This window comes from Rousettus aegyptiacus, unplaced genomic scaffold, assembly GCF_014176215.1.
Source record: "Rousettus aegyptiacus isolate mRouAeg1 unplaced genomic scaffold, mRouAeg1.p scaffold_m13_p_15, whole genome shotgun sequence".
Taxonomy (NCBI): domain Eukaryota; kingdom Metazoa; phylum Chordata; class Mammalia; order Chiroptera; family Pteropodidae; genus Rousettus; species Rousettus aegyptiacus.
In genome coordinates, this window is record NW_023416290.1 from 3,191,928 (window position 1) to 3,219,086 (window position 27,159).

The window sequence follows — 27,159 nt, forward strand, 5'->3', positions numbered from 1 at the left end:
TAGAAGTTAAAAAAACACGTTTGAGTTAAAAATACTTTTCGGTAGCTGAGGAAGTCGTTTGTCTTAGAGAAACTAAAAAATATAGATGGAGAAAAAAAAAATCACCTACAATCCTACCCTGAAAAATTGCTATTGGCATATTGGTTTGCCCCTATCCATTTATCTAAACTTTTTAACAAATCACAAGATAATCTCTTATTGACTATTTCATAGTGTAATTTGACTTAAAAAAACCAACTCAGTGTACTGTTAAAACATACTGCTCCAGCATCGTTCTGACTAGTGTGGCCAAGTACTCGATGCACATGACGCAATTCAAAATGACTCTCAGGTGGCAGCGTGTACGTCCCAGGGCCATCCCCGTCTCTTGGCCTGTGTCCCTTGGTGGCAGTGCCACCATCGTCACCAGTGTCTTCCCTCTCCATCCAGAGAGCGTCCGTGTAGGTAGCCGTGCATACGCTTATATTTAAATATGCATATATATATATATATATTTGTGTGGCTGTCTTATATAAACCGGCATAAATGGTTCGGCACCTTAACTTCCTTCACTTAAATACCGGGTATGTCGTAGAGGTCACTCGACGTGTTATGTGGAGCTGCCTCATTTTTAAAGGCTGTTCGTAGACGTCTGTTTGTAGATATACTATGTTACTTAGGGGGAACCAAAGTTTTGCTACCCCAAAACATGCCTTTTGGGATGTCGATCTGAAACTGGTTATTCAGAAACAAAAGACTCAGAAAGAACCTTTGACCCTCCCCCCCTCACCTGCCTGAAGGAATTCAGGTAGCAACACCTGCTTAGAGGAAGGGAGCGTCCCCTCGGCTCCATAATAAAAACCGATCGTGGCAGAAAGGGAGGATCCAGCGGAGCCTGTGCTGGGCGTCCATCCGCGTCCCATGGAGTCCGGGCGGCCCGGCGAGCACTTGTTCCCCGCACGCGCGCGCCTTCTTGTCTCCCGGTGAGCTGTCTGCTCCTCCTTCGAAATCCAGACCCCTGAACCCTTCCTCTTTGTTCAGAATGGCGCGTCGACCTCAACGGCCCAGCGTGCCTCCGCGCCTCATGGCCTCGTGCCCTCCCCTCCCGGCACGTCCATCCTAATCAATCGAGGACGCTCTCTCCTGTCCATCTGTCTCCCGCGCCCGGCGGCCAGGGCGTGGTCACGCGGTCGCGTCCCTGCTCAGCTCATCCGGGGACGGGGGTTTCTCGGCATTCGTCTCATTGCAGACTTTTCTTAGAATGCGGGTGCTGTGCTTCTCTTGATACGCCTAAGGTCTGTGTTCCATTTTCCGTGAAGTGTCTCTTCATGTGCTTGGCCCATGTTCCTATCGTGTTAGTCTTTTTCCTCTTGATTTGTAGGACGTAGCTCTCCGTCCACGGTATATGAATTGCTAACATATTTTTTCCTACTTTATTGTTACTTTTTCGGCTTTACAATAATTGTTTTTTTCCCCAAGCAGAAATACTAATTGATGGGTCTTTATTTTTAGCTTCCAGCTTTGACTCATTCCTAGAAATGCCATCCTCACTCTGAGTTTGTGTAGCTATGGTTTCATATTTTTACATTTAAATCTTTCATCCATCTTTATTTCGATAAAAAGCGCGAGGCGCGGCTCTCGACCAGCCTCCCCTTGGCTGGCTTCGCCGTGAATCGGCCAGCTCCGTTCACAGACTGACAGATTTCTCCTCGACTGGCTTAGGATGCTGCTGGGGCCAGACTCCACATTCCTGTACACATCTGTCTGTCTGTCTACGCATCTGTCTGTTCGTTTCCATCTACTAAACCGTTTAAACGATCGTAGCATGCCGTGTAAAAATGTCTGGAAGAGGCATGCACAATCTCCCTTTTCCTTTCAAAGGTACCGTTTCGGGAGCGGCAGGCTGGGGTAGCCGGCGCAGCACGGGAGCTGCGAGGTGCGTGTCAACACCTGAACGAGGCCGCGTGTCTGCCCTTGAGAACTGATTACAGACGGTCAGGGCAGAGAAGGCCGGGCTTGGGGTTATGTCCGAGTTCTAAATTTGGCTTCATCGTTTTCTGGTTATGATATAAGTCGCTCAACCTCTTTGAGGCTAATGATGCCTCAGATGTTTGTGAGAATTAAGTAAAAACCCATGACTGGTGCTGGTGCTCAGTAGATACTGATTCTGAAACTGAATATTAGATGTTTCCGTAAAATGAGAACTCAGTTCGGATTAAACGTTTCATGCAGAGACAGACAGGGCACGATGCCCGCCCCCGGGCTCACAGGCGCGGCTGGAGAAGGTGGATGCCGGCTTCGGCGATGAGGGCCCGAGGTGGGTAGCGCTGAGAGGCTCGAGCTCTGTGGATCGGGTGCGGGTGTTGGGGGGCAGTTCCTGTGGATTCGTGGGTTTGGGCCTGTGGGAATGGTAAATGGGGAGAATGCAAAAGGCCCAACTGCTCTTTCCAGAAGCCAGTAGGGTTTTACAAGGACTTTCGGGGTCAGTGGTGGAGAGTTGCCTGTGCATGTTTGACGTGTGTGTGTGTGTGTGTGTGTGTGTGTGTGTGTGTGTGTAAAATGAGGGAAGAAAGAGGCCGGGGGAGTGAGCCAGTGGCTTTGCTGTGCCCGTGGTGTGTGTCGCTGGCTCTAGTGCAGACGTTTCAGAGCAAAACGTATTTTAATAGTAACGTCTAAAGTTTGACCTCCGAGGAACTCGATTCCATAAGCGATCATTCATTCGCTTTCGCGTGTGAGCCTCGCAGACAGTGAGCACTTACTGTTGTCAGGACAGACGCCCCCGCCTCGGGCGATGTGAGAAGCGTTTCAAAGCCCAGAGGTGGCGTTTGAGCCAAACCAGAGTAATGCTGTGATTTCTTCCTTTCCCCAAACTGGCAGGTGACTTCTCACGGCACACGCAAGGGCTCGCTGGGGTCCCGGAGTGTCTGGGCCGTGGAATGGACTTGCGCAGTGTCCGGATTTGTCCCATATTCTCTGGTTCTCTTGAGAAGTAGTTTTCATTCCAGAGGGCAGTCTCCCGAGTGGACTGTCCACGCCCTCAGGTCACACACTGATGAAAGAGAAACGGCCCGAGGCGCGTCCTCGAAGCTGGGTCTGCCAGTCGCCCTTGGGATGCTGAGTCGTCCTGTCGTTGTGGGCGTTTGGGGAGGGTGTGGGAAGGGTGTTTTCACCGCAGCCTTTCAGACCTGATCTTGGAGCCTCAGCTGCCTTGGGTGGCCCTACCCCGGCCCACGTGACTGTGTCAGAGGCTGTGGGAGGCCGGCCTTCCCAGAGGACACGGCCTGTCCTCCTCCGCGGGGCAGCTGTCTACCTCTGAGCCCGGGGGGGGGGGGGCGCTCAGGGTGGGGAGCATGTGGTGTAAGCTTCATTACAAGATCATTTTGTACCATATCTATCGTACTGCAACTATTCCTAAACGCGAGGAAAAAGAGGTTCCGGATTGACCTGGTCCTGAGGTGGGGGCTGCGGGGGAGGTAGAGGCAGGTCCAGTCTGCGTCCTCTCTCCAGCCATTCCTGGGCGTTCAAAGGGGTCAGTTCTCCGTGGTGCCTTGAAGGCGGGGCCCAGGGGTTGCATGGCTGGGTAGTGGAGAGGCGTGGGTCTTGCTCACGTCGTAAACCACACATCAGTGACTGCCGAGGCCGCCTCCGACACAGTAACACAAAGGCAGTGTGTCCTGGGTCCTGCCTTTAATTTAATTTTTCCTGACTCGTTTAGGAATAGCTCCAGTACAATAGGTATAGTGCGAAATGATCTCGTAATGAAGCTTACGCCACATGCCCTCCGCTCAGGTTTTAAGTCTGTTCTCTTTAGAGGTAAAGGGTATTTTTCTTTACTACTCTTGATGTTGTGGCAGATATATATACATATTTAATTGGATATTTCTGTTCTGCGAGGCTGTGATAGCACTTTTTGCTTCAGCCTCCCTGGGTAAAGACCCGAAGCTTCCTAAATGGATATAACCGAAAACTCGGCCTTGTTAAAAGGAGACGAGAAAAGAACTGAGCCGGCTTCTTTCAGGTTTAAAATAGCGATGCTTTTTCTCCGTACCGTGGGGAAGCCAGGCCCAGAGCGCTGGACCGCACACAGCTGCTGCTTGGCTCCCCGCTGTGACCTCCCGCGTGGGGCTTCAGCGTGTCAGGGGCCAGGGGAGCTGTGATGACCTCTCGGTGTCTGGGAGAATAAAGCTTGAAATTGGAGTGGCCGATGTCCCCAAGCCCGGGATTGAGAGTGTCCTTTTATTCAGCTTTTTCTCTAAAGTGAAATTTGCCGAGTCCTTTTAATAGAGAACGGTGCTTTTATTTGATTATTTATCACAGAGCGGAGATAAGACTATCTAGGCCGTCTCAGATGTTGGCTTTTAAAATTGTGTAGGGACCATGTACTTTTGACACCGATCGGCTTAAAAGTGGAACACGTGTAATTCTTTACGAAATACCGCTTCTCGTGATCCCCGGTGTGGAACAGGACTGGCAGCAGTAGTGTGGAGGTTAGTAAGGTGGTACCTCTCCTCGCCCTCTCTCAACCGAAAATTAAGTCTGGCTAATCTTATTATTAGACGTACAGGTTTTTGTGCACCTGAGTTTCAAGTGGATTCCTGCCGACACTGGTGTGTTTATCTGGTCAGGAATGGTATTGTCATCTTACTCCTGACTATGAAGTCATTGGGAAATAAAGCACACTGTGTGTGTGTGTGTGTGTGTGTGTGTGTGTGTGTCCAGGCCCTGCTGCCCTGAAGGGAGGAGGTCAGGCCCTCGAGGGCTAGTAGCTGGACGTCCTCAGGACGACTTGTGACTTAGGTGTCAGAGCTCCCTTTCTTGTCGCCTGCGGAGCCGTCCCAGCAAATGGGGGCTGGGAGCACGTCGGCCTCGCTGTGCGCAGTGCCGTGGGGTCAGCAAAGCAGGGAAACAAAAGACTTCGCGAAGCTTCAACAATGTGCTTCCGACCCGCTGGCAGCTCGCCGTCGGCCCTGTGAGTTGACCGTTTGTCGTGCGCGCTGCCCATGGCAGACACCGGTGGGACCGGCCGAGCTCCGCGGGCAGCGCGGGGGCAGCTTCCGCCGGGCTGTCCCGATCGCCGTCCCTCCCCTGAGCTTTCCTCCAGCACGGCCGCCGGTTGCCCATTGCTCAGGCCCCGACTCGCACCCGGAGCATCTAAAAAAGTTACGGGGGAGAAGAATGAAGGCGGGCTCCTTGTCAGAGAGAAGGGGCGGAAGGGTATGGAGGACAGCACTCGCTCAGAAAAGAGTGAAGACAGTGGCTCCGAGCCCCCGCCAGGCCTTTTCGTAGGCATCCGGATACGGGAGTCCGGCTGGCCCTGGCCTCCGAGGCTCGTTCAGACGCCTGTGGTGAGGCCCGCGCTGCTGACTCCGCAGGTCTGGGGAGGCCCGAGAAGCTGCGTTTTTACCAAGTTCCCAGGTGACGCTAGCTCAGTACTGCACTTTGGGAACACTCATACAATTAGTGTGTGTGTGTGTGTGTGCGCGCGCGCGCGCGCCCATCTTGAGAAAAGCAAACGCTCCTGCGTTTTTCGTGAGCTCTGTGTCACGGTGAGCTTTCTGAGCTTTCATGCCATTCTTTTTCACGGCTGCATAGTGTTCCAGAGTAGCACCATCCCTTCGTTTAACTTCGGTTCATGTGCGTTTTAGGTCTTCACGGTACTTTTTTGAACCGACACACACGCGCGCTGGCCGGAACATTGCTGCTCCTCGCTGCCCCGGGCAGGCCCCCGGGTCTGGGGCCGGATCGAGAAGTGAAACCGCTGAGCACATGTCTTCTTCTCTCTCTCGGGTTTTTCTCATCCATAATGTCGCCCCGCCCCTTGACAACGTGGGCCGCCCCGGCACCCCGCCCTGCGCCTCCTCCCAACCTGGGGCTCGCCCGGAGATGCCGGGAAGAGCGTAAGGACCTGCTGCCCGGGCCCTTCGCAAGCGCCACCCGGACACGGCGGGCGGCTGCCCGGGCGTTGCCCTTTCTGCAGACTTCCCAGGACGGCGACGCTCGCGGCCTTTTCCCCTCGCTGTGCACTCGCGTGGTGAGAATCGCCCTCGGGAACGCCTCGCTCACCCGCTAAGTTCGCTGGGGGATATGGTTCCAGGTGTCTTTTCCCGAGTCCTCCTCCTCAGATGTCTCCAGTCTGGACTCTCTTCCCTCATGTCAGACCCTGGGTTTATGGCGCCGCAGCCTTCTGTGAGGCTTCCTCCCGCCCTCTAAACCGGTTAGTCCTCTTCCCTGCCTGCCCTGGCTCTGGGTCCCCGAGGTGAGCTGGGCAGGGCCAGGCAGGGTGCAGTGAGTGCTCCGACCAGGGCCGCCCTCCCTAATCGTTTGCATTGCCTAATGGGTAAGATTAAAATCCCGGAGGCTGTTGTTTCCTTGTTTAGCCAAGTCATTAAAACCACCCATGAAAAGCTAACATTTAAAAAAACGAATGAGATTTTTTAACAACCCCCTCCCCCCACAAAAAAAAATAAATAAATAAGAAAGGATATTATCTCAGAGTAAAGGGCATTGCTTTTAAGGAAAAAAAAAAACATTTTTTTTTCTCCTTTTGCCTCAGACAAGTGAAAATGTTGGTCTAGTCTGGGGTCGGCCCACTATGTAGAGGAAGCTGTCATCGTCCTTGACCAAAGGATCCGGTGTGTGTCTTCCTCTCTGCGAGTTTGCCAGCGCTCCTGTCTAAGAGTGGCCTCGGGGGGCGGGCTGGTCCCGCAGTGTGCCCGCCCCCAAGGGGGCCAGTTCCCAGGATTCTGAGAGTCCCTCGGTCCCACTCCAGGCACCTGCCGTGTGCCAGGCGCTGGACCAGGTCCCCCTAAGAAGCAGTGGCAGCTCCTGCACCTTGGCCGCCGCCCGGCGGTCTGGCTGCTTCTCCGAGCACCCAAACTGACTTCTATGGTGACAGCCGTGCGAAGATCACTCGCCATCAAAATCTGTGCATACGTTCCTCATTTCTGGCCACGGGCCTGGCTCAAATCACTACTGTGTCCTCGAGCTTCTCGGGAGAATCTGCAGTTAAAGCAGAGAAACCCCGTTTGTCATCAGGAAATCCGAATTCTTATTACCTCCTTTTGCGCTTCTGCGTTGGGGCGTGAAAATACCCTAATACACGATAATAAAATTTGTGCTCATTTTAACACCAGAGCTTCCTGCGTACGTTGGGGGCCCCTCCAGAACTAAGTCAAAATGAGTAACTGTCTCACGTGGTGTGTGGAAACAAATTAAAAACCCACAGAGCAACTCATGACCTTGAATTCTACTCAAAAGAGCAAGATCTAGGGGCTGATTAGGGTTTAAACTGATACAGTTCTCTTAGATTTTGTTTTTCTGTTACAATCTACCAGATGCGGTGGGGAGGGGCTTGAGATGGCCTAACGAAAATGAAAACCCTTGGGCTTGGTTACAATGGGCTCCGAATGCCGTGTAAAAGGGACAGGCCAGCAGCTGCCCAGCCCTCTCTGGGTTTATGCCATCGGGTCTGACAGGAGAGCGGTGGGCTCTGAGTCGTGCGTGCGTCTCCCGAGCTTCCCCAGGACGACCTCGGCCCCGCGAAGCCTAAGAAGCATTTAACGGGCGCTGGCTCTGCGCTCCTCCCAGTCGCCGTGGAGGAGGAGCAGGGCCTGGTCCCCACTGTGTGGCCAGGCCACTCCGCAGGACCTTCGGACTGGCGGGAGCGGGGGGGGGGGGGCAGGAGCAGGAGCGGAAGGTCATTTAACCTCAGTCAGCTCAAAGAGCCCTGCTGGTTCTCACGGGCATTGACCAGTTCCTTTAGGGGCCCCCACGTTGTAATGTCTACCCTTTTGAACCGTTCTATAATTTTTTTTTTAAGTAGTGTATTATTTTAATCAAAATTGGCTTTCTATCGCAAAATCCTAGCCTTGTATGTTGGTAAAATTAAGATGTAGTTGATTTACTAGTTATTCGTAATATTAGCATGAGAGTCTTCATCCTACATAAAAGAACAAAATATCGCAATATCCATTTGCCTGACAGGGATTACTTCCCCTTGAAGACACATGAACGCCTTGGCTGGTCGGTTCTGACTGCTCCCCGAATGTTTCTTTTTCTAAAAGCTGATTACGAAATTTGTCATATATAATTTCAATGTTGGAATCTCTTGCGTGGACTTCACCCTATGGATTGAAATAATGTGGCTTTTGCGATTGTTTAAAAATTCAATCTCCGCGTTTCACGAACATCACGAGAGCATAAATAACATTTTTCGAGAAGCGTTTTGCTTCTTTTTGTCAGCTTTGGTACCTCACTCGTACAGTCACGTGTACCAGAATCTGCATAAACATTTAGCAAATGTATTTCATGTCGAAAATGGATCTATCCAACCTTGAGTAGGTTTCTTACTGTTTATACATCTTTAGTCCCCAGAGCACGGTCGTGTGATACCTGTAAGTTCTAGAAACGGTAATTTCTAGTTGATTGATCAGTCGGTTGCTTTTCAAGTGGTGGACATAGTGCTAACCATGACACTTGAGAACCGAATCCGCGGCTCCGGCCCCTGAGGAGGATGCATCAGGCGGGGGGTCACGGCCTAGGAGTCGGCTGCAGTAAGTTACCTGGGGTGACACTACCTGTAATTAGCCTGGAGCGTGCTTGTGGGGGGGCCTCTTGCTAAGTTTTTAACGAGTTTCGATCAAAGAGAAAATGTACTTTCCAAAGGAGCCAAGCTCTTCGTTGGGGCTGTGTGCAGGTCTGCGGTGAACTGGAGGGCCGTCTCCCCAATCCTGGGGTGTCTTTGGGGACGTGTAGCGAGAAGGCAAGTAGAAGTGACTTAATTAGTCCTCGTGTCAGGGCTCAGGCCTCCCGGTTTGGGGCACAGCTGCTCCTGAGGGGCCGGAAGGGGACAGGCGAAGGCCAGCCTCCAGGTGCTTCTCAGGAACTTGTGAATTGATCTCAGGTAGCCCCTCCAAGGCCGCCTTCGTCATTGGTGGGAGAAGGTCGAGTCTTGCCCAGGACAAATCTTACTGTGCCTTTTCCTCCCCTGCTTTCTCTGACTCTCCCCATTTTCCAAAAGCGGTTTCTGACTGGAGAGCAGGCTTGTCCACCGTCCACCGAGACTTCATGCTCGGGGACCACTCCACCCCTAACAGGGGTCCGGTCACTTCCTCGTCGGTTTTGTACACAGGCGCGGTTTGACTGCCTGGCGCTGGCAGTGAGGACAGGGGCCTGGTGTCTGCCTGCGGTGGGTGCGGGATGCGGCGGGTGCGGGATCCGGGCTCGTGCGCCTTCGCTGCAGCGGGAGACGCAGCCGCCCGGTGAGAGTGACCCCTGGGGCTGGACGGAGGAGGAAGGAGCAGGGCGTTCTGTGCGGGGAGCCCAGCGCATCTTCAGGGGAGGCGAGCTGTCTATGGCCGATCCGTGTGCGAGCAGCGTCCGTGCTGGGGTTGCGGGCGCGCGTGCGTGTGTGTGTGCATGTGCGTGCGTGTGTGCATGTCCACGTGGGCGGCAGCCTTCGGGTGTCTTGCACTGAGGTGCCTTGAGTGGCCACAGGGAAGCCTGAGCCATCATTCCCGCTGACGGATTGCTTTCCAGAAATTCGTTAATCTCTTTCAGGCCATTAAAGGCTTAGCGACTAATGAGCACACCCACTCAATACTACATCACCTCGGAGAAAAGAGCTAAACTGTTCCTGGAAAAAGCTAGAAAAAGCCAGCCGTTTCCCCAGCTCGCAGGCAGAGCCCGTGCACCGCCGGTCAGGCTATCGGCAGCCCTGGATGGCTGAGCGAGGATGATGTCCTCCTGGAGAAACCGGGACATAATTAGAACTGGACTGCGTTTTAATTAAGCTGCTAAATAACTCTTGCCCATCTTCCCACCCCCGTGGGCGGGCACAGGGACTTCTCCTCGTCCCAGGGGTTCCCCAGACACTCTGGGAGTGACCCCAGGGGAGCCTGGCACTTGGGCTCTAGAGAGGGCTCTCGATCGCACCAGGAAACAAAGAGACCGTTTGCGTGGGCTGCGGAGCCAGTGTCAGCCTGTCACGGCTGGGCCAGCGCCAAAAACATCCCAGGGCCTGGCGTTCGGCAAGGCTTGTCTCGCCCGGAGGGCGGAAGTAGGCTTCTTTTCCTTTCCCGTCAGATGAGAAATTGCAGGGGGTGGGGGGGACACAGGGCCTGCTCGTGGGTCTAAGAAAAAGACCAAGAGACAGGAGAGCTGGGCTGGGGACCTGCCTGGGGGACCGTGGGTCAGGCAGGCTGCCCTGAACCTCAGGCGCCCTGTGTGTAAATGCCCCTGGTACTGACCCAGCAGCTCGGGAGGACAGAAGAAGCCACCACGTTCGAGCTCGTTCTGTCAGCCCCGGCACCGTCCAGAGCCACACAGCTCCTCACTTTCCTGCTCTCAATTTTACGGCGCGTTGAATTTTCCCTAAGGCAGAGCCTTAGCCCTGCCCTTTGGGTTGCATTCGCCCAGCAGTGGGTCAGTATTAAGGGAATTATTAACGATTAATCTAAATCACAGACTGTACAGCCTTTGGAGGACATGAGTGTTTTATAATTTCAAATGTCCTAAAACTTTGCAATTCTGGATTTTTTTTCCCCCCTAAAACCACGATCCTAGAGGCTGACGAGTATGGGGTTTCTTTTTGGGGCAAAGAAATGTTCTAAAATTAGACAGCGGTAGACAGTGGTGTTGGTTTCACAGCGCTGACTCTAGCAGGAAGTACCGGACGGTGCTCTATACCGTGGCGGATTTATGGCATGTGCATCCTAGCTCACTGCACGCAGCCCGGCTGCTGCCGTATCAGAAAAGCAAACAGCGCGGTTCTCAGCGTCTGCGAGACCCCGTTGTCCCCTGCTCCCCGCGCGTGTCTGGCACGGCAGGCCTCCGGTACGTGCAGGTGTCTGAATGTCAGAAGCGCAGGTGAAGTGAGCCTCGTAGCCCAGGTAGGCGAGGTGGCGGTAGGGGCTGCGGTGTTGGGGGTGATACTCCAGGGGCCAGGGCAGCAGCCCGGGGGGGCGGGGGACCTCTGTAGGGGCTGGTGTGGTACAGGCAGGCTTGGTTGGCAAGAGGGTCTTGTGACAAGAGGTGGCAGTGAGGGTGGACGTTGTCGGGGTGTCTGGGAGGAGGAAGACCTGCCACGAGCAGGTCAGGATCTGGTGGGAGGAGCCACAGACGGTCCCGGGAGCAGGTCAGAGGGACTGGGAAGCTGGTAGTTCGTGGTCCGCATTCTGGTTACCTCGGCCTTCTGAATCAGGAAGCCATGTGACGACAGAGTGGTGACTTGGTTAGGGGCAAAAATGGCTGCGCTTTGGGGAAGTCGGGGAGAGAGGCAGGTGGTGAGCCACAGTTCTTGATTTCCAGAGTGTCTGTGTCCTTGAGCTAGGTGCCCAGCCTAACAGAAACCCAGGAGAGAGGCCCAGCCCCGGGCAACCCCCCCTTGGGGCTCGTTTTCAGTTTTTTCGTTTCTGTCCTCTTTTTATTTCTGGTAAATGTTCGCGAGAAGTGTGTTTTCCGTTCTCGAGCTGCACCTGCCCCGGGACTGGTGCAGAAGCATCGAAGGCCTTTCCCGATCCGCAGCGGCCAAGCCGAAGCCACCTGAGTTTTGCTCCTGCAGCTGCAGGAGCGAGGAACCCCTGAAGCTCGTGCACCCACATCTCTCTCCTCGGAGGGCGTGCAAGTGCCCTTCCTCTTGGGTTTTATGCAATAAGGTGTCAGGTCGAGGATTCGGTCACTTTTGCTTTCTTATTGTCAAAGACAGTCACCCGTTAACACAGTCTTCCACTGAGATTCATCGAAATGGTGACTGTCCGGACGGGCCCCTCCTCCCGAGGACAGTGTGAGCGGAGCTGTCCTCAGCTCGGGCTCCCGCGCACATCCTCCCTTCTGAGGACTTCTCCGGCTTATGAAAAGCAATGCACGTTCAGGCAGTACAGGGGGCACAGTTAACTCAGACCGGCACCCGCGACGCCGTTCCCAGGGACAGCTGCCCGGTCGAGCTCCTGGACGTCCCTCCAGCCATGTCCATGCAGGTAACATGCGTAACTATGTAAAAAACCCAACGGGAAACGAAGCGGACACGTTCTTCTGCACTGCGACCGTCTTAAATAACACGCATCTTCTCAGGTGTTTTCCCTTAGCTAACGCATTTGGATACATCTTAAAAAAATCAGCTTTATGGAGGGGTAATTTGCAATAAATAATTACCATCTAATTTACCTCAAAATTCACTTGTCTGAAGGGCACAACTCAAGGACTTTTAGTTAACTCACAGAGCAGTGGTCCCCTCAGCCCTGTGCCTATTTGAAGGCGTGACAATGCCATCTGCAGACAGCCGCCAATCTTTCTGTCCCTATAGATTGATTTTACTTTTCAACTGTAACAAATGGCTCATTTTGTGGAAGTACGAAAATGTGTTTTAACTGGTCTCTATGCAAGCAGATTCAGTGTTTTGCTGATGTTTTAGTTTGCTGCCTTCCTACTTCCTTTAAAAATTTTTTTTTGACAAGATTGAAAATTTGCCTCTGAGCCAGACTAGTTAGTGTGATGAGGGGCAGGTTAGAGGCTGTTTGTGGATTTTCCCCATAGAGCAGGAGGAGTTGTAGGACCTGGGTAATTAATTACCTGCATTTGAATAGAAGCTGCTGGAGGACCTGCTTGATTAGGGGGAAGCCGAGGTGTTAATTGCGTTTTATGGATGTGGAAACTAAGCATTTACACAGGGTTGGCGCTGAGGGCCATTCATTGACTTTTCTTTTTCGTGGTTGTCTTTAACTGGGAGCCTCTGAGTCTGTCTTAGGCTTTAGTTTTCAAATTGCGTGTTGGGGCCCATTATTGGGTGGTGGATTCTGACCAGCTTTTTTTTTTTTTTTTTTTTAATACAAAGTACAGCAGAATGATGGCAAATGTCTTGCATGTTGTCGTTAACCTAAAATTAAAAAGCCAAAGCAAGAGGCAAAAAGCGTTTATTTGGGATCAAAGAATTACAGTCAGGGCAGCACAGATCCAGGCAGAAACCCAAACAGTGTCCCCGACACAGGGCGAAGACAGGGGTTTTTGCGAGAAGACGAAAGGAAATAATTCCATGAACAGGCGAAAGAAATTCCTGGTGGCGCTGACGAGCTGAGCTACTCCTCAGCTACAGTGGCTGGTGACCGTTGTGTCTTCAGAGAGGGCCAGCCGTCATCAGCCCTAGTGGGCAGGGCGTCGTCTTGCCTGCTGGCTTTGCGACAGTGGTTTGAATGACAGTGCCGGGCGGCCCAGTCCAGAGGCCTGGCCCAGCCGAAGCAGGACGGGCAGGGTGGTCCCTCCGGGGTGTGGGCTGTGGCTCCATCCGTTTAAAACGGCTCCACCAATGGCAGCTCTCACGCCGTAATGCCGGGCATCGTTTTCTGAAATTCCAGGTTTCATTCTGAATCGTGCGCGTGTGTGCGTTTGCGACACAGGCCTCAGGACTCAGGGCTGCTCAGCCTCAGGCAAGGCTTCCTCCTCACCGGGGCGCATCGGAACCCTTCCTGCGGCAGGTGGAGAGAGGGCCCTGGGACGGGTGGTCGGTCGAGGTACAGAGGAGTCGGCCGCTGGCCAGGGGAGTGAGCCAGTCTGTCTGCGAAGGTGGGAGCTGGAAATGGAAAGGTTCGGGCAGAGGTCCTGGACGACCCCTTTTTGCTACCAAAATTATGAGTTGGGTCCACAGGTCTACGGAGGAAGGTTTGGGCAGGTTTGAGTCAGTTTATCGACTATTCGGTTGTGGCTCTTTTTGACGCTAGCAGTGTGTACATCTAGGCTACGGAGGACTTCACGTTGACATTCGCTGGATCTCGTGGTCACAGTGACGTTCGGTCACCATGCCCGCGTCCTTTCTGTGGCATCTCTTAGTAGTTCTGTGTCCCGCGTGAGTTTGCCTCCAGGGGGAAGTACTACCCCGCGGGCGTCCAGTCCTCCTACACCTTCGTCGAGGGTCCTCAGGCCTCTCGTGTCTCTGTTGCCGGATTGGGTAGCTGTATTGGTCCCTGTTGGTGTGGAACGAATTCCCCCAAAACTTAGTGGCTTAAAACGACGAACATTTATTATGACAGGAACGAGTCAGGAGCCGCGGAGCCGTTTATCTGGGTGGCCCGCTCTGGGCCCTCTCCTGAGATTGCAGTCGAGATGACGATTCAGGCCTAGTCACTTGAAAGCTGAGTGGACCAAAACCTGCTTCCAGGATGGCTCAGCCGCCTCGCCGTGGGACCCCTGTGTGGCCCTGCCACTCTCTCCCTTGGACCCGCCGTCTATAATCTATTCTTGGAAGTCACAGGTTATGAACAAACCAACCTTCCTTTTCTCATCAGCGTCAAAGGGCGTTATGGCTGTTCGAAGTGCTAGAATCTGAGAATTATGAACTAGGAACTCAAAGGAGCATGGCGCCCCCGGTCACTCATCACTAAAGGTCACTGATCGCCAGGTTCTCTTCGCCTCTTCTTTTCCTCTAGCCCATCACCGGTCCCATTGCCAGGGGACTCCCTTGCGTGGTACTCGGACCCCGTGAGGGCGCGCTCCCTCGAGTTAGTTAAGCAGACCGGTGCTAGTTTCTCTGAATCAGTGGGGAGTGGCAGAGAAGAGCAGGAGGAAGTCTCCGCTCACATCCTGTCGTTAGCGAACTTCATGCCTCGCAAGTTCCCTCGCTTCCTGGCACCTCGCCCACCCCGCCATGGCGTCCTGTCCGCCCAAGACGCACGCGTCTCTGTGGCCACCGGCGTCGAGGAGGGAGAGTTGGTTGACGGATAAATTTGCCCACAGGACCCTGACTCACGAGCAATAGTCATTGTAATTTTAGTAATCAATTCTGGAACATTTACCGTGTACCGTGTAGGGTTAAACAGAGAAAGGTGTAACCCTGACCCTCCCGGCAACCATATGAGGTAGATTTCTATTATTCCAATTTTTGTTGAGGGGGAACTTCAGGTTCAGAGAGCTTCAGCTGCAGAATCTCGCACGCCTAGTAAGCAGTAGGGCCGGGCGTGCAGTCCTGTTTTCCTGAGTTTACAGCTATGTTCTGAACTGCCTTTTTGCACAAACTCTCTCTCCGGACAGACGCCTCTCGTGTCCACATCTAGTCTATGCCGTTAGGTACAGGTGGGTGTCACCTGGAGTAGCCGTAGGGGATGTATGGCTGAGACCAGCCGCTGGGTACCTTGTCCTTCAGAATAACGTGGGGCAGTCGGTGGCACTATCGACAGCCGGCCATTTGTCGAACCTGCGACATTTCCAGCAGCTGTCTGATTTTCATGAAACCCTTTTTAGTAAATGTAAAAAATAATATATATATATATATATATATATATATATATATATATATATATATAAAACAGCCACAGAGGAATATAAAGTTAAAAGCGAACGCGCCCTTATCGACTTTCCTAATCTCCTGGTCCCTATTCTGAGAGATCACAGTTGGTAATGGCTCAGTATTTACCTTTACATTTTTATGTGCTATATCGACGTGTGTGTGTGTGTGTGTGTGTGTGCGCGCGCGCGTTTAGAGATCACAGATGGTTCCAGGTCACAGGACACCTTCTGCAGCAACCTGAAAGTTTCAGTGGTTTCGCGTCATAAAATTTCGGTTCTCATTTAACGGTCCAGTATGCGGTGTCCTTGACTGGGTGGCATTCTTGTCACCTTCCTAGTAAGCAGAAGCTCGGGGACTCAGGCCCCTTCCGTCTGGTAGCTTTGCCACCGCCTGTGGGGACGTAAAAGTGAGAATATTAGAGGTTCCCCGAGGAGGAACCAGGAGCTCATTCTGTCACACGCGCCTTCTGAATTTATAAGTAAATTAGACTTTGTGACATTTTTTTTTTTTGTCATTTAGTTCATTTTATTTTATAGTTATATTCGTGCGTTTGTAAAATGATTGTCAGGCCACGGAGTCTGTGGAGAAGCTCTAGAAACATCTTACTACTTGATTACTAAGAAACACTCTCTCATACTCTCATAAAACCTCCGATCAAAGAATGAAAAGAGCAATAGCAAACTGCCTAGAAATCGATAAGGAGAAAACTTCATGTTAGTGTGGAGAGGGGCACAGCCGAACTCAGGAGAGTATCTCACAGCTCAAATGACTTTGTCATTAAGGAATAAGTGCTAAAAATAAAGGAAAAGTAAAAACAGGAAATCACCCTGAGGAATTAGAAAAGGAAAAAACAAAACAAAGCAAAAAAGAAACTAGGAAGAGAGAATGACAAACGTAATTCCTTTCGTCTTCATTACACGATTCCTGATGATTGAAAGAAACCGAAAACCTTTCATTGTGAGTTATTAGCCATAGCTCTAGGAAGTCGGCTGGAAACCCCTGGAAGTATTCCAAACAAATAGAGGAAAGGAAGAAGTCCGAGCGGGCCCTGTCCCTAAAGCAGGCTGCCCGCGGGTGACAGGTGACAAAAGGCGAGTGGATGTCCTAAAGGCAGCCTGGCTCCGTCTGGGCTTGCTTGGCTTTGGAATCGACTTCAGGCATTGGGGCTGAGAACGCGGTCCCAGTAGGAAGTCCCTGCGCGGAGTTCAGGGGCCAACTCAGTTGTATTTCCTCTTCCACGTGGCCCAGCGTCTCTGGGAAGGGGGGGGCGGGGTGTCCTTCGGCTGGTCTGGGGCGTCGGCTGCTTTCACGCCCTGTGTTTGTTAGTTTTGCAGCATGGACTCGATGATGAGGCTGCGTTCGGGCAGAGTCAACCTAGGCCTTTCTTAGAGCTCGTTGTGAAAACCTTCAGTCAAAATCCCCAGTCGGTGTGACCGTGACCTTCGAATCGAATAATGTGGCCTTTCATCGAGCGTAGAGAGAAGGGTCTTGTCACTTTGTGTGCGTTTGGGCTGCTGCCACATCTGGCCTTTGCCGGGCCCTTGAAAGGGTGGCAGTTTTGCCTTAAAAAACTCTTAGTTTAAATTTTTTGTTGTTGTTGTTCTTAGTGGGAAATGGCAGTGTTGATCTTACTTCTCCTGGTGATGATCTTGTACCTTGCCGGGTAGATTCACAAAGCTGTGCGGGCAGAGGAAGAGAAAACCAACTCGAATGTTTACTTTGGTGCAGATTTTTTTTTTTGTATTAAACACCACATGAATGCTGTCTTTATGTCGTAAGGCATATGGTAATTAAAGACAGCCTGCTTTCCGAGACCCAGTTGTCCTAGCTTTTTTTTTAGCTGAAATAATTATAATAACCATTGGTTTATGCTGCTCACCGCAGAGGGAGTGATGACCGCGATAATAAAAACACAAGCCATTCCCAAGACTAAAGCTGCATTTAACGTCTACACAAGTCGTGCTAAGTCCCATCAATAACTTTCGAAGAAGGAACCTGTAATTCGGTCCACCCGTTATTTTATTTAAAGACTAATTTAATTTCGATGTTGTGATTCGAAGACACCATCTGTCGAATTTTTATTATCTTGGTGATGCAAGGTACATAAACTTCCAACTGCTGGAAATATTTTCTTGCAGGCTACCGCTCGTCTTTTAATTTATGCTGCCTTTTTATCGTGACACAGTTTAAATTGGGATGTACCCCAGTCTGCCAGTCTTTTAGTAACTTTTGGGTTTTGTATATTAGAGAAGTCAGCACTTCAGGTATGAAGGTAATCTCTTGTAGTTTTTCTAACACTTCTATTGGGTATATTTACTAATGTTTATCTATAGCTTTTCATTCCATCCGTAATTTCTGGCCTAAGTTGAGGAAGGGTTTATTTATTTTTTTTCTGCTGGCATTAACTGCTGTCATATATGAATTCCTTTGTGCGCAGGGGTCTGATCTGACTAATGTTTGTTTCATTCGTCCGTTTAACTTTTTATTATGCCAGTACTGTGTGGTTTTAGCTCCTGTACAAAGCCCTTATTATTTTAATTTTTAAAAAGTTTACATTTTCTTTTACATGGTGTAGAACAAGTTTTAAGTGAACAGCATGGGATAAAATGGAAATCGAAATTCCTCTTTCCTTAACTCATTCACCAAACTCTCTCCCTTCCCAGTGATAGTGTTAAATTTTTTGACTTTCCGGAAAATGTTCCTCTGTGTTACAACATACACAGTTACTCATGTGTAAAAATGTGTACAAATGGGATCATATTATATATACTATATAGAGCATTATTCTTTGATTTGTTATTTATTTATTTACTTATCTATCTATTTATTTACTTTAAGTGTCTGAAATTTTACATTTTGACGATAGGTTTGCTAAATGAGCAGAAAATACATTTAAGAAATTGACACGAGAGGATGGGGATATAATAAATGAGCTTCTCAACTAATGTTTAACCATATCCCATGATTATAAATATTTAACCAGGTGCATTTTGTGTGTGGGTGGGTGGGGGAGGAGGCTTCTATTTAAATCGGGCCTCCGAGAAGAATACATTTTACTTTTTTTTTTTTTAGATTATCCAAGCCCTTTTATTTTTATTTTATTTATTTTTTAACTGAAAAGATTACAGTTTATTTGTTTTTATTATGGTGACTTTGGTTAACGAAATCCAGTAAGTTTCAGGTGTACAATTCAACAGTAAAGCATATATATGTGTGTGTGTGTGTGTGTGTGTGTGTGTGTGTGTGTGTATATTGCATTGTGTGTTCACTGCCCATAGTTAGATTTCTTGCGGTCACCACATATTTGAGCCCTTTTACCCCACCTACCTCCCCTATCCCCCCCAACCTTGCTTTTTAAAAATAACAGCTTTATTGAGATAAGATTCTCATACCATGCAACCCACCCATTTAGTATGCAATTCAGTGGTTTTTGGTATATTTATGTACTTGTGCAATCTTTGCAACAATCAGCTTAAGAGCATCAACCCAAAAGGCAGCTCTCACCCATTAGTGGTGGTCTTTCTTTACTCCCCCACCCCACACCCACAGCCCCAGAGACCGAGCCTTAAGAAGACAATTAGGGTGAATGAGGTCATAGGGGAGGGGCCCTAATCCAATAGGACTGCTGCTTTTATAAGCGGAGGTGCCAGAGAGCTCTCTCTCTCACCCCTCCCTCTCCCCTCCTCCTCCCTCCCCCCCACCCCACACACTGGCGCATTAGGAAAGGCCATGTGAGGACAAAGCCAGAAGGTAGCTGGCTACAAGCCAGGGAGAGAGGCTCCATCACAAATACCTCGAGGGCACCTTGAGTTTGGACTTCTGTCCCCCAGAACTGTGAGGAAATAACTTCTGTGTTTCAGCCATGATGTCTGTGGTATTTTGCTATGGCAACGTACAAGGAAAAAAGCCCACCGTTCTTGCCTACTCATAACCATTCTCCAAGTCTCCAGACACCGACCGGGCATCCTACAAGTCCCGGGGAGCTCCCGGAGGCTCAATCCCGCAACACTGCTGCCCGGCCCCCACTGCCGCCTAGGGCACCCGACTGCAAGCCTGGGTTTCCGATCAGTCAGTTTGTAAATCGAGGGTTCCCACAACTCCTCCTCAGCTCTCATAACTTACACGATGGCTCGCGGAGCTCAGGGGACACGTGTGGACATCCACTGGTCTGTCAGAAAGGACGCAGCTGAATAGTGAGCGACAGAGGTCCGTAGTGGGGGGCGTGGGGAAGGGGCGTGGGGAAGGGGTGTGGGGAGCGTCCACGCTCCAGCCTCGCCACCCTCCCGCACCTCTGCGAGTCTGCCAGACGGATGGGAAGCGCCTCAGACCCTGTGCTTCGTGGGTTTCGATGGAGGCTTTATCATGCAGGCGCGATTGATCGCTAACTCCATCTCCACTTCCTCTCCCCTCCCTGGGGCCGGACCTCCCCGAGGTTCAGGTCACAGCGTGGTCTTGCCGGTGGCCAGCCTCTCTCCTTACGCTGTCCAAGAAGTGCCTCGTCAGAACAAAGGATGGCCCCGTGACCGAGGCAATTTCAAGGGGCTTTGGAGCTCTGTGTCAGCGACTGAGGGACGAGGCCAAATACATAAGTCACGCCACAGCCACTGCCCTCTGTCCATACCGCGAGATCCCGATTACTGCAACTTTGTAGTAGGTTTTGAAACCGGAAAATGTGAACCTTCCAACATACTCCTCTTTTTCCAGATTGTTTTGGTCATCACGTGTCCCTTGAATCTCCACGTGAATTTTAGGGTCAGCGCGTAAATTTATGCAAAGAAGTCAGGTGAAATTTCGATAGGAATTACGTTAAATCTGTACATTGATCTGGGGAATATTGCCATTTTAGCAACATTAATTCTTCTGATGCATGAATGTGGGATGTCTTCACATTTCCTTAGACTAGATTTAATTTCTTTCAACAATATTATGTAGTTTCCGGAATATACATTTTGCGTTTCTGTTAACTTTTTTGATGCCATTGTAAGTGGAACTTCTTAATTTCATCTTCATTTTAGGCATCGGCATTATATAGCTTCGTGATAATCTTTGTGTACCGACCTTATATCCTGCGAACCTGCCGAGCTCACCTAGGAGGTTTAATAGTTCTGTAGTCAGTTCCTTAGCTCTACGCACAGGATCGTACCAACTGCAGGTTGAGATTGTTTTCTTTCACTTCCCAGCGGAGGCCGTTTATTCCCTTTTGCTGCCTAGGTGTTCCGGCTCCAGCTCCCGGTACGACCTTGAGCACCAGCGGTGAGAGCAGACAGCCTGTGTCGTCTCGGATCTTGGGGGACGCCACTCGGTGTCTCAGCGCTAAGCAGATGTTACCCGGGTTTTGTCAGCGCGTGTTATCAGGCTTAGAAAGTTCCCTCGTGTTCCCAGTTTGTTGATTGCTTTTATGACGAAGGGTCATGAATCTTGCCAAATGCCTTTTCTGCGTCTCTTGTGGCTGTGGCTGTGATCATATGTTTTTTGTCCTTTCTGCTGCTGGTGTGATGTAGTTCGTTGATTGACGGGCACCTGGCTTGGTCTGAGTTGTAAAATGTGCAGCCGTCAGCTCTCCTGTATGAAACGATGTACCCCCAACCCCAGATGCCATCGGCGCCCCGGGTTAGCGCCCGTCAGCGGAGGGATGTGCCAGACAGGAGTCACCACCACACAGGGAGGTGCGCGAGGTCAGGCCGTTGGCCGAAGACAAGGCTTCGGAAGGGAGCCTGTTAGGGCTCGGCATTCGGAGAGCTGTTTGGCGAGGGACAGCGTTTCGGAGGCCCGGGGAGGGGCAGCTCCTTGACAGCAGGTGTGAGGCCGACGGGCGGAGGCCTTGTGGGATCGGCCAGGGCCTTGCTGGAGAGCGGACGCACCAACGAAGGCGCGGGGTAGGGACGCAGGGAGCGGCTGAGACGGGCTCCCCGGGTTCCGAGTCCGAGCTACGCGGTTGAGGGTGGGAAAGGCCACCAGCGTCCGGAACCCCCGGACGGGGCTCGGACTTGGTCTGCTAAACTGCGGGGCTGGGCGGGACGTTCATCAGTGAATAGTGATCTCGCGTCAGGCACTGCTCTGGGGTAGATCGGTGCACAAAGTAAACCCGACGCAAAAAATAAATGCAAGAATCCTGCCCCTGCGTAACTTACGCACCAGGGGGAGAGGTGGTCGCGACAGGTATGTCACGTGGTCTGTCGGGTCACGTGTGTTCCCGAACATGACATCGAGCCGGACGACGGGGACAGGCCGCGTGTGTGCGTGGTTCGGGAAAGAGCACGGCGGTGATTTTAGGTAGGTGGGCGAGTGGGGCCAGTGAGCAGGTGACGGGTGGCAGGTGGGGGCGCAGGCTGGGGGCCGGGCGGGGAGTGGGGGGGGTGGGGGGGAGGCCGGAAGTGCACGCGAGTGAATCGGTTTGATGCTTTCACTGGGAAGTGGGATTCTCCCGCTTGGTCCTGTAGTTTTGTGCCTTCGCAGAGAATTCCAGCAGTTAACCCGCCTGACAGGCTCTGCTTTGCTTGTCCAGACGTCTGCTATGATCTCTCCCGCCCAGAGCCTGGCGCATCTCCCCGTGTCTCCAGGGACCCGTCGTAGTCGAGTCCCTTGGGATACGAGTTAAAGACCCGATGCCCCGGCCCATCTCGGAGGCGGACGCTGGCTGAGAACGCGGGCTCGGGGTGGTGCGTCCCAGCGGCACTCGGCACTCGGCACGGCACCCCGACTCCGGCGCCCCGACTCCGGCCGGCAGGTGGCGGGTGGCGCTGACGCTGAGACCCCGCCCGCGGGGGGCCGGCCTTTCCTAGCCCCCAGGCCTCGGCGCGGGGAGCATCGCCCAGCGAGGCAGGTCCCGCTGCTCTTGGGGTTTAGAGGGGAGGACTGCCTCCCTGCCTCTCCCCCTCGGCCTGTTCTCATGCAGCAGAGCAAAGGCCAGAAGAAGTCGGTTTGACTAGAGTCTCTGTTTTTGTTTCAAAGTTAAAAACAAAAAGTGGCGGAGGAAAGTCGTGAGGGCCGGTCAGTTGGCTAACGCTGAGCCGGCCGTGATGCTCTGACCGTCCAGAGCGCGGCCCTCTGTCCTTCCGCCCTCTGCCGGTCCTGCCTTTTGATTTCCAGGTCTCAAAATTGGGAGGCCAGATTTGTCCAGGCAATCATCGTTCGAAATCAGATCCTCTTACGGAGAATCCAGATTTGGAAGCGACATGCGGGTTCAATGTGCAAGCTCCGCTCGGTGGCATGCTGGGGCCGCATCGGTCTTGGGGGGGCCGCGTCAGCCTTGGGGGGGCCGCGTCGGCCTGGGGGGGGGCCGCGTCGGCCTTGGGGGGCCGCGTCGGTCTTGGGGGGGCCGCGTTGGCCTTGGGGGGGCCGCGTCGGCCTTGGGGGGCCGCATCTGCCTTAGGGGCCGCGTCTGCCTTGGGGGGCCGCGTCTGCCTTGGGGGAGCCATGTCTGCCTTAGGGGCCACGGGAGGGCGGGGGCTGCGGGCGGGGGGCCACCCGCAGTGACTGTATCCTGCACAGCGATGCGTCTGCCATGCTGCTAGGCTGTTTGCGCTGAACTTTGCCAAGAAAAAAAGACTGGAAAGATCCCGCGTACGCCTTGAACTTGGTGTCCTGCTTCTGTGTTGAATAGATGTCTGTTCCGGTTTCATTTCAGAGAGACGTCAGACCCCTGGCCAGCTTCGCGTATTTGCCACGTCTCCGGCTAGGAAGCTGACTTGAGACCACTAGGCTTTATTTTTTCGAAGGCGCTGGAGGGCGTTAACCGGTTTCTTTTACCACGAACTCTGACCTTTCTTGGGAGCCACACATAAAGCCGCCCTCTGCGGCGGTGCCTCGGGTGCTGTCCGTTTCCAGAACCGTCTCGTCTAAGAATGTGATCATTTTAAAAGAGGAGTTTAAAAAATTCCATCCAAAGCTCTATTCGGCAAAAGAGCTCTGCCGGCCAGCTTCCTCTAAATTCTGCCGTAGTAAAGACCTCAAAATCTCAGCCTTTATATCGAGAGAGAGAGAGAGAGAGAAAGAGAGAGAGAGAGAAAGAGAGAGAGAGGAGCTGAGTCGCTGGGCCGCGTCTCACTGTGAGGGAGGCTGGGAGATGAAGACTAGCCGTGTGCACAGAAATCAGAGGGAGCTGATTGTTCAGCGATTAGTAGCCGTCGCCGTAATGAGCATTATTCAGTCCTACACCTCGCTCTTGATCTTGATCTTTCGAGGACGCTGTGACAGCGATCGCATGGCTTGATGGTTCTGGACTCTTTTCAGGAGGGTGTTTTCTCATCCCGCGCGCCCTTCCCATCGCGTCTCTCCGCACCCTGCCCTTCAGCCATTAAGAGAGCTCACCGGGGTAAATGGCATCGTGTGCCCTTGTGATAAATACCTGTTCGGTAATGATGTTTCATGAAACCGAGAGACTCGGTGAGGAGCCTTCGCGGCAATAAGCGCAAGCGTCTCTGTAGATGTCTCAGATGTTTAAAAATCTTCAGTCGCCAGTCCACACCACGGGACAGAGAGGCCGTCTGATGTTCAAGCTTCCCAGTCCTTCATTTGGGTTCAAGGTAACGGGCTCTCTTGAATGGACTCGTAGCACAGGTATTCTTCCTTAAAAAGGAGATGTGTGAAATTTGTCTTCGAGGGGGGAAGTATGTGAGATTCGTCATTGCGAATGGCACTTCTTAACCAGAGCAGCAGGTTCGGATAGAAATCCTGTACGTTTTGGCACGAGACTATTTCTTAGTAAAATCTAGGATAAAAAGCAATATCCATGTTGTGCCTTTTTTCCGTGGTCGACCTGATTAAGGGGTCGCGGTTTGGAAGCGTGCTCCGCCGCCTCCGCGCCTGGCTTGGCGGCAGGGCGTTCGGGGTCTGTGCGCTCTGCCCCGGCGTTCTGGTGGCGGGAGTTCCTGGCCAAACAGTGATTTTAAATCAGCGCCCGCTGTTCCCGAGCCTCTCCCTCTCCCTCAGGGAAACATGTTGCCCACGAACCTCGCGTCGCCAAGAATCGCCGTGTGAGCAGTGTGGAAGTGTTTCCAGACTCAAACCCGGTCCGCCAGGTCATTCATTTCTCGCAGGTTCTGCCGGTCGGGCCTGTTTACCATCCCCTGTGGGGCTCTGTTTATCCTCAGTCAGCAGACCGGAAATGTTTGGCTTCCCATCATCTCACGGGGAGGCCCACCGCGCCCTTAAAGGCGGGGTTAGTGCTCTCCGCAGGCACGGCCTGTTTTCCTCCCCTGTTTTCCTGAGCTCCCAGACTCTAAGCGACCCCCTCCCCTCCACCCCCCGCATTGCGAAGGCCGTGCAGGCGTCCGCCATGCCGGGGCCTCCGTCGTCGCCCGTCGTGACAAAGCCAGCTCTGTCTCCTGTGTCGCCCGGTACGCTCTGGGAGCGGTTACATAGCAGGAAAACAGAAACACTCGCCCAAACAGCAGCAGCTCTCTGGCTGCAGAGTCCGGCTCTGGTTTTCCAAAGGAGACGCCCGTGGGAAGGCCACGTGGAGTGCCAAGTATTTGGAGTTCGCTCAAGTTTCATCCGCGGGCAGATTTAGCCAAAAGCAAGCGTGAGGAGCCCCCGGAGCTTGTGCGAGAGGCAGACCCTCGGCCCCGGCCCAGACCTGCTCAGCCACATCTTCAGAAAGCCACACCCATTCATTCAGTCTGCAGTCGATCGGGTGGTCCGGGTGGTCCATGGACGCATTAGAGTCTGGGAAGCACTGGTCAGAGAGCTGTGCCCTGAGCCTGTCGTCATGGAAACCACCAGCCGGGACCATACAACTCGGACTCTATTTATAAAATGAAGAACTTTGTATGTTGCAGCTAATTACCCGGGCGCCTAACCAGCCATTCTTTTCCGGTGTGCCAGTGGGACCCCCGTCAGCACAGCAGGGGTGGGGAGGCCCTCCCCCCCGGCGCCGCGTCCGCCCCGTGCACGGACGGCCGCACAGCCACAGCCCCAGCCCGTGGTCCCGTCCGACGGACACACCGCGTGAGCCGTCACCCGTGGACTCTGAGCTCGTTTTCAGTGGCCAGTATTGCACTGCTGTCCTTAGGTCCGCTGGGGCCCAGCTGGCCGGCGGGCGCGCCTCCCGGCCGGTCATCACGGCGTCACCTGCGGGCCCTTCCAGGCCCACCAAGTGCGTTTTTATGTGTCAGACAGCCTTCGCCGCAGAACCCACCCAGGGCGGGCTTTATTCCGCACAGCCCTCCGCCCGCGTTTGCCGCCGGCGCCTGGGCGGACCCGACCCTGCGCGGCCCCGGCTGCCCGCGGGCGCCCTCTGCTGGCGCCTCGGCGCATAGCGCCTTCCCGGGGCCGCCTGGCGGGGCGTCTCCTTCCCATTCTCTTTCTTTGGTCCGGTTGGTCTCTCTCTCCTGTCATCACCCATCAGTGGATCCTGCAGTACGCCCGGTTTTGGAACCTGCTTTGTGTGTTGACTGTCCCAAGAATACCTTTCCCTGTAAAACACATACACGTCTGCGTCACCGTGTTCCCGTTGGCGTAATTCTCTGTTGTACAGATGTTCTGCGTAACATTTAAATAATCCACTTCTCGCAGGGCTTCTGAGAAGAGGCGGCGTTTCCGCCCGGGCCTGGAAGGATGGCTGATGTGGCGAGCAGAGAAAAGGCGGCATGTCGGGCAGAGGGGGCGGCCGGGGATGTGGATGTGTGTCAGGTGGCACGTGAGGACGGCCACCCCTCCCCCACAGTCCTGGAGGAGGGGAAGTGCGCGGCCAGGGCGCTGGGTGGCTTGATTCCTCGTGAGGACGCTCTTCCCACGGGGCAGAGGGCTGTCACCCCGTCCTCACAGGTCCGGCCGTCCCAGCCTGGGGCCACGCCCTCACGGTCGCCTCCCAGAGGCCCCACCTCCAAGTGCCATCGCGCTGGGGGCTCCGACCTGTGCATTCTGGGGGCTCCGACCTGTGCATTCTGAGCGGCACAGGTTGGAGCTCCCAGACGCAGTCGGCCCCTCACACCCCCTGATGCTGGTGGCTGCGGGCGGAAGAGCAGCAGTGGAAAAATGCGTTTTCTACCAGTTACTGGATGGCGAGCGCAGAACTCTGAGAGGGCGGGGACCCCGTGCGCCCACTCTGGTCTGGGGGTGTGACCGGCGCCTGTCCCACCCCAGTCCGAGATGCCATGGGTGACGAGAAACTAGACCACACGGCCTTTCAAAAAATGGCAAAAAGGAAACCGTCTATTCTATCTAAATAGAGAACGGGCGGCATTTCTAGTTGCCCACATTTTGTTGTCTTTTAGGAGAAAAATAATGATTAACTTTTTTCGTCGTTAAAAATAAAGTTTCAACGCTGAAGTAAGACCAAGACATGCCCAAATAGGGCGCGGCGTGAGACCAACGGGAAAAGAAAAAGGAAACGAATCATAAGGCGAAATGAATACAGACCGCCTCGGTGCGTACGCACTTCATGCACCAGATTTATTTTTTAATGCTTAGAATATTTTATGTTTTCTGTGTGCTTCCAGTCCCGGGAGAGTCTATTGCGTTCCCTTTTCATCGGGAAGATTTGAAGGCGGAACAGCTGTTTTCTGTTACACAGCGATGGACCGCGCCCCCTGGGGAGGGTTCCAGCATTTTCTGCCTCCCTAACGGTGGTGACCAGGCAGCGCGGCAGGGACTGCCGGGCTCCTTGAGCGAAGGGGAGAGTAGCACAGAAAGGGTCTGCCGGAGACGGGGTCAAGGAGCTGAGCGGGGCGACTTAGGACCTCCGCCGGCACCCTCACCCTCGCCGGGCCCCCTCCCCGGGCCCAGTCCTCAGCGGGGCTCACCGGGCAAAGCGGAACGTGTCCCCCTGCAGGTCTGCCTCCAGGTCCCCGGCTGTGGCCCCCGTGGAGGCGTGGCCTCGGTTAAACAGTGCAGGGGTGCCCGGAGGTCTCCCTCCAGATGCGATTCTTCTGTTTGAAAGTACATGTAACTGAAACACCATCTTTCCA

The 27,159-nt window shown here is 53.1% G+C and overlaps 1 protein-coding gene across 6 annotated transcripts in view; it reads left to right on the top strand.

Annotated features, from left to right (window-relative positions):
• The window catches only part of TPD52 (tumor protein D52), a 173,551-nt gene that overhangs the window by 126,522 nt on the left and 19,870 nt on the right, over positions 1-27,159 (top strand). Inside the window, exon 1 of one of the 6 annotated variants that reach the window (XM_016151472.2) lies at positions 10,442-10,812. The exons of 3 other annotated variants lie outside the window; for them this stretch is intronic. In XM_016151472.2, the coding sequence (XP_016006958.2) occupies positions 10,683-10,812 (130 nt within the window). In that variant the 5' untranslated portion in view covers positions 10,442-10,682. Of the gene's footprint in view, positions 1-10,441; positions 10,813-10,981; positions 11,955-26,149; positions 26,619-27,159 lie in introns of those variants that run through there. 2 more of the 6 variants (XM_016151473.2, XM_016151478.2) reach the window with 2 other exon arrangements.